The 7116-nt window shown below is 38.8% G+C and overlaps 1 protein-coding gene across 1 annotated transcript; it reads left to right on the top strand.

Annotated features, from left to right (window-relative positions):
• Nucleotides 1–1389: 1389 nt before the first annotated feature.
• On the top strand, nt 1390–5447 carry zgc:66479 (uncharacterized protein LOC327541 homolog). Its single transcript, XM_059328855.1, has 5 exons — nt 1390–1398; nt 1664–2142; nt 2246–2393; nt 2476–2682; nt 5430–5447. Exons 1-5 carry the CDS (start codon nt 1390–1392, stop codon nt 5445–5447), a joined length of 861 nt encoding a protein of 286 aa, XP_059184838.1.
• Nucleotides 5448–7116: the final 1669 nt, after the last annotated feature.

The raw sequence follows: 7116 nt of genomic DNA on the forward strand, positions 1-7116 counted from the left end.
TCCCGCTGCCATGGCCAGGCGAAAATCAAAGAAGAACCAAGAAGATGACACCTCCATTCTGTTGGACTCGCCAGTATCACAGTCCAAGAAAAGGATAAACTCAAATTCTTCCCCAGCTTTGTTGTTCATTATAATCTTCACAGTCGGGGCTTCTATAATGGGGTGGTTTTGTCTACAGCAGCAGCAAAGTCTCGACGAACTGTCGGAGACTTTCACAACAATGCAAAAGAGGATCTCAAACCTGCGGCAGGTGATGGACATGAAGGTCGCACAGGTAACGCTAACTAGCTAAGTTAACTAACTTTCTCACCCGTGTTTTTCTTCTTGGGGTTGTTGGGCTGGTCACAAATATTTAAAAAATACTAATCATACTTATTTTGTTTTGTTTTATCGTGTAAAAGGGTGGAAATAAATCAACAACTGGCTTACTTGACCGTAATTTCGGCGTTTCACGTTATTTGGCTGGTTTGCAACGGCTGCAATTAATTAACTGAAAAGAACGATAGAAAACCGGAACTTGCGGCTTGCCTTCAAAGTAAACGAATGACAATTGTTGTTTATGAACGATTGACTAGATGTTAATACATAATCGGGAATTAAAAGGATAAATAGGAATGTTTATGAAACAGATGCTTTTTGTCATGTACAGTGTGTGCCATTTAGAGCATAATATAAATGGGAATCTTTGTCTTTAACTTTATTTTGAAAAGCCAGGGCTACAAGCCGTTTTAACACAGCGGTTTGACACTGATCATAGTAACTCGGGGAACACCTGTTGTTATTTTTAGCACGACTTTACTGTGCAACTGTGCAGCCGAGCAACTGCATGTGCACGTTTTAGTGACACTCACAGCCGCAAAAACTATTGGGAAAAGTATCTGATTGCTCCTTATTGCTCTATCCCAGTGTATAATAATATGATATAGGACTTTTTTGATAAAATCAAATGAGAAACTGTTTGAAATGGCTAAATTGGGTTAATTCAGGAAATTAAACACCTGATAAATCAAGTTAACTTATCACATTGATGAAAAAATCATCTCCACAAATGAGTCCTTTTCATTGATTTGTAACACTGCTTATAATGCCCCTTTTCACCCAGAGTTATTAAAAGGTTAGCTACAGTAGAAACTATATTTAAATTTTGCTGATAAATGTAGCCTACATTGATTAACATGGCTAGACAATATGGCCAACATCTTCTACCACAATAAAGATAGCCTGTATACCAAGATATAGCATGTTTGATAATTCATTAAATAGTCTATATAAAATAACCATATGTCAAAGCCTATATTTTTATACTCAATGTTAGCAATATAGCACCTTTAAGTTTCGCTCTACCTTCACTCCCACGTGCAAGGATCAGAAAGTAAAGCAATCGTACAAATGCCTGCCGCAACGCAGTTCAGCCACTGGTTTTAAGACAATGCGATAGAGGTGATAAAGTAAAATATATTCAATAGATATTTTAATATGTTTTTGATGATATATATCGTCATCGCCCAGTCCAAATGTCTAATGGAAGGCTTTCTTGTTATATTGCACAACTTAACTTGCTACAGCAATATGACAGCTCAGTCTGACATAAATCAATGACAAAAATTGATTCCAAATGTTTAAATTCAAACCATATGGCTAAATATTTCCTCTCCCTCTCTAGACTGATGCAGGCTTTGGAGTGGAGGAGAGGATCTTTGCCCTGGAGGAAGCCCAGAAACAGATTCAGGAGAAGGCTGAGGTTGCCCTGGCCATGTCAGAAAAGTTGAAGAACACGGACCACTTCTCGCAGCTTTGGGCCCTCCGTGATGAAATGGACGCCCGATTGACTGAGATAAAGCAAGTCGCGCTGTCAGTCACACCTCTGCAGGCCATGTTCAAGAACCAGAGCAAGGAGTTTGAGGCCATGAAGGAGAGCATAGTGGCCGGCCTGAGCTCCAGCTCAGCACTGGCTGATAACGTGGCTGGGCTGACCAATGCTGTGGCCAGTGCACGCTCCAAAGTTGACAAGCAGGTTGCATCAGTGAAGGCCCTTAATGCACAGTTAAAGGGCCAAGCCTCAGACCTGAATGAGCTGAAAGAGTCAATTCACCTTCATAATGCTGCAGTTCATACAAACAACCAGGAGATGGCTGCAATAAAGTGAGCTCAGTTTGATCTTGGAGAATTGTCATGCATGCCTGAACAGTTTTTAATTCACTGGCTTTCCAAAGAAGTGCTAATTTCGGTTGTTTGTGTTTTTCAGGGAGCTTGTCAAGGCTAAGCAGGCCATGCATGCCCAGGCATTAGAGGAGATGCTCAATTCAGTGCAGGTGACTCTGGATGAGCAGTTTTCCACTTCACAGAACCTCCGCAGCAGCGTCATGACTAAGCTGCGAGCTTTACACTCCCAGGTAAAAACGTTTTCAAATACCTAAGTTGCAACGGTTCAATTCTATTATAAGGAATCATTAATAACATTCTTGTCTGTCCCAGCTGGCCAATGCTCCTTCTTCGTCAATGGAACCTGTGTCAAATGAGGGAGGCCCAGCAGCAGAGGAGCCCATCTCCACCACAGCACAGGATGCCAATGAGGTGCAGGAGCAGCTAGACGATGTTGAGGAAGAGGATGAGCAAGATGATGCTGAAGATGAAGCAGGAGAGGAGGCAGAGAAGGAGGAGGCAATGCAGGAAGAACAGCTAGTGGGACTGGAAGTGGAGGGGGGTGTTATTGAGGAGCAGGAGGGAGAAGAAAATACGGAAGATGAAGAAGAAGAAGAAATTACAGAAGACGAAGAAGAAGAAACATCAGAAGAGCAAGAAGAAGAGGAGCAGGAGTTTGCTGCAGAGACAGCAGAAGAAGAGGTCGATGAGGAGGAGAAGGAGAAGGAGGAGGAAGAAGAAGAAGAAGAGACATTAGATGGTCATGATTTGGAAGAGGAGGAGGAGGAGGAGGAGGAGGAGGAGGAGGAGGAGGAGGAGGAGGAAGAAGAAACGCTAGATGGTCATGATTTGGAAGAGGAGGAGGAGGAGGAGGAGGAAGAAGAAGAGAGGCTAGATGATCATGATATGGACGAGTCTTTGGAAGACGAGGTTTCCGAAGAAGTTTTGGAAAGCTTAGAGACTGTAGAGGAAGAGCCAGCTGATTAAAAGAATGTTTTATTTGTGTACAGAAATGAGGAGGATGGATAGTTGTACTTGAAATGCTCCAGAAGATGAACACCTGTAAATCATTAGTTCACAAAACTGTTTTTTTTAAAAGTCTTATTAAGCTGAATGGGAACCATTTTTAAATGCAGCAAACTTTCTTGCAAATTATTTGCTTGACACAAATTGTGTCACTTTAGCTTAAAACATGAAGGATTTTGTAGAACTTGATAATAAATACCTCTGTTGTCTAACTTCAGTCATTTTTGTAGGGTTTTAATTCTCTTCAGCATACATATAATCTAAATATAATCTATAGTCGGCAAAAACAAGATAAGGATTGAAGGTCAAAAATTTAAATCACATAAAGAGAGGTACCTCTGTCAGACCAGAAAATGACACACAAATATCTGTCTAATAATTCATCTGTTAATGAAAATTAAATGATTTATTTAAAGTTATTTCAACAAACCTTTTTGGAAAAAGTAAGTTGAAATTTAATAAACTTACTCTATTTAGATATGACAAGATTTAATTAGAGAATAAAATGTCAATTGTTTTCTGCAAAATGCAAGAGAAGAAGAACGTGACTGTCCTTAAAGTCTGTAATTTGACCCAGGGACACATGTTGCCTCCGTGAAGTTATTTATGGTACAAATGTACCCGTTCACATGTGGGTACATATGATTCCACTGGTACATACTGTCCTCTTGTCATCAAGCTCCTTTGTGGAAAGGTTAAAGTACTATTTGTTGCCAGCAGGTGGTGCCTAATGACTGCCTTAATAATAATCAGCAAATGTGAAAGAGGAACCAAAAAATAACGTCTTTCTAAATAGGGGATCTGTGTGAGTGGTTCATAGTTTTTATCTTGGTTTTAAGATTACTTAAAAAGGAAATTGTACTCTCAGCTCCATACATTGAAGAGTGACCCCTCTGACATGTGGTCTGAACTGATACTGACTGGGAAGCAACAGCTACCACAAACTGTTCAGTTGAAATGACTGACTCTTTAAAGACCGTGTGAATAATCATGAAAGTGTGGCAAAACTGCCAAGAGACCAGTTGACCTTAAGGGACAATGTGTTATTCTTGGTCACATGTTCAAAAAGATAAAATGGGGCAGTAATTTACATGTGCAATAATTACATGACTTTCTAAGTGCAGGATTGTGTAATTGTTCAGTTAAAGACACACAATAAGCCATGCAATGTCCTCAGAAATGTATGGTGAACTTTCCAAAGTAAATTTAAGACCTACACCTGAGATTCTGCATTTAAGAGACTGTTGCAATGGATTCGTCCCTCAAGAGTCTTTGGCCCCCCCTTCCGTTTTCAAAAAAGTTGTCATTTACATCAACCCGCTTAAATACGCCACGCATTATGCATTATAAGTATGCCAAACCTATGGGCGGCAGTGTAGGGAGAAGGATAAAGCCATGCAAGCCAATCAGAATCCTCAGAATCAAAAACGAATAACATTAGCGACTTCCTATTCCTTTCAAAACAACGAGATAGAATGAGTGTGATAACCTAAAACCGCGTTTCTCCCAGCTGACACGACAACACAAAACCGGAGTTTTTCAAATTTTTCCACTTTGCCCGGAGTTTTTAGAAATAATCGTTTTTCGCGATAATAACTGGGTTTTCTTGTAAATGAGAAGCAAAACCGCATGGAAATATCTGTCTCTATCGTGTAAACGGAGCTTTACTCCATCCCAGTGGAGATTATTACTCAGCAGAGTGCCCTGAGACCAACAGCCCAGCAGAGAGGAAACACAGGCAGATGCAACGCGGAGTCGTCTGCAGGGTCTGAATTGTGGTTGATGTGGCCTGCTACCACCACAGCTAAGATAAGTTGGTGATGCTTTCGTGCAGCCAGGTCTCTTATATCACCATAACATTTCTATCCGTGCACTGGTTCATAATCCGCGGCCTCATGTCGCTCAGCTTGTTGAAGAGTGGGTGTTGGCAAGAATTATGTTGGGAACAGCAGGTTTATTTAGGGCCAGTTTTAGCCGAGCTTGGCTCCCAGCATGCCTGCCTCGCTTGTGCTTCCACTGAATCAATAATCTCCTCCAGGATGCAGAGATTAGATAGATTTACCCAGAACCTGTCTATTGTAACAGTCTGTTAAATGCAGAATCTCAGTTTCCCACAGTGGGGAAATTCAGTCATTACAGCAGTTTAAGATACAGACAGAGGTGTTTACAAAGATATAAAAAATTAAAAATAAGACCCTTTGGTGTAAATAGCTTGTACAACTAACGATTTAGCTGCATCTACTTCTTTGTCCTCTCTGAAGGCGGAACGGATGCAGTGACTCTCAATCCTCTTCAAAAGGCACAAGGACGAGTCGAGGCTAGCTTATGAGCTTGCTAATTTTGGTAAATCTCTCTGCAACACAATACATAGACGTCTTTGACAAAACAACAAAACTGTCACTTCTTCACTTTCTGTTGTCAATATTAGTTAATTTTTTAGAATGTTTTAAACTAAACTTTTGCCTCTATCTTACACATTTCATGTGATTTTGTCTTTAATTAATGGTCATAATCACATTAATTGATCAGAACAAACACAACAAAAAAATCAGCAACATGGCCAGGTGAAAGTTTAACTACTGACTATTATTTTAATGTTCTTAAAATGACAACATACTTAAACAAAAGCTACATATCCAGCTCAAACTATAGGCAATAAAAAATCAGACAGAGCTATAAAAAAATCCCTCTATCTATGAATATATTGCAGAGCAATTGCACCACATGCACTCACCATTATCACTGTAAGAATAGAAATCTGTTATTTGTGTTGTTTATTTCTGTGATTAGATTACAGCAGGTGCAGGTCGACAGCCAACTCTGACTCCAGCTGGAATTAATTAAAGACATTATGTGTGAATCACCACTTAATCAGACCGTTAACACTTGTCAACCTTCCACATTCAGATTGTTTATGATGGATTTTTAAGCCTCATCAGATATTTTGTGTTACGCTTTTTCAGTGTATTTACTATGAAATATATTTGTCACACTGTATAAGCATTTATAAGACGAGTAACACACAGATAGTGCACCCCTTTACATTCCCTTTTATGGAGAATAAATTGCAAACAAATGACTGGTGTTAGCATAATGAATGCAACTGTGTCACGAAACATACTGAGAAAGGTATGTAAGCCCGTCTTAAGTGTCAACACATGCAGCCTCCAGCTTGATTAAATTAAAACAACAGACCTTACTCTAAGCACAGTATATTTGTGCATCTGTTGTTTCTCACACACACTTATCTCACTCGCACACAAACCAAATATACACATGGAAATATACTGCATCTATTTTTAATGTTAGTTTCACTTCTAGTTTCACTTGTACCTTCTGTTAGATTTCTAACTTGAGCAGTTAACACTCCGGGGGTTGAATTGACAATAAGTACATTTACTCATGTACTGTGGTACATTTCTTAGGTAACAGTCCTTTACTTGAATATTCCCCTTTTATGCTACAGTACATTATTCTTCCACTCAACTACATTTTAGCGGTAGATAGTGTACTTTTCCCTTCACTATATGCATCTGACCACATTACAGTTATTAGTTACTTCGCAGATTCAGTTTATTAATACAAAATATAAATTATAATGTGTTATTATCAGTGGTTCAGATCCCTTACTTAAGTAAAAGTCACAAAAGTATCAGCATCCAAATGTACTTGAAGTATCAAAAGTAAAAGTACTCGTTATGCAGAATGGCCCCACAGAATATTTTATATTCTAAATATATTTTTGATTATTTTTTATGCATTTATGTTAGCAGCATTTAACTGTCATCAAGCTAGGGTTAATTAAACGACTTAATTTTTTATAAATTCATAAGCATGTGTAAAATTTTAAATTGATCATGTTTTTATGTTAAATCTCAACCTTAAAAATTAACTAATGCTGTCTGCTAAATGTAAGAAAAAAGTTCAATATTTGCCTCTTAAATGTAG

Source organism: Centropristis striata, chromosome 3 (genome assembly GCF_030273125.1).
Source record: "Centropristis striata isolate RG_2023a ecotype Rhode Island chromosome 3, C.striata_1.0, whole genome shotgun sequence".
NCBI lineage: Eukaryota > Metazoa > Chordata > Actinopteri > Perciformes > Serranidae > Centropristis > Centropristis striata.

Coding starts and splice junctions, on each gene's coding strand:
- zgc:66479 (XM_059328855.1), top strand. Junction 2,143..2,245: donor CAGGAGATGGCTGCAATAAA/GTGAGCTCAGTT, acceptor TGTGTTTTTCAG/GGAGCTTGTCAAGGCTAAGC. Junction 2,394..2,475: donor TGCGAGCTTTACACTCCCAG/GTAAAAACGTTT, acceptor TGTCTGTCCCAG/CTGGCCAATGCTCCTTCTTC.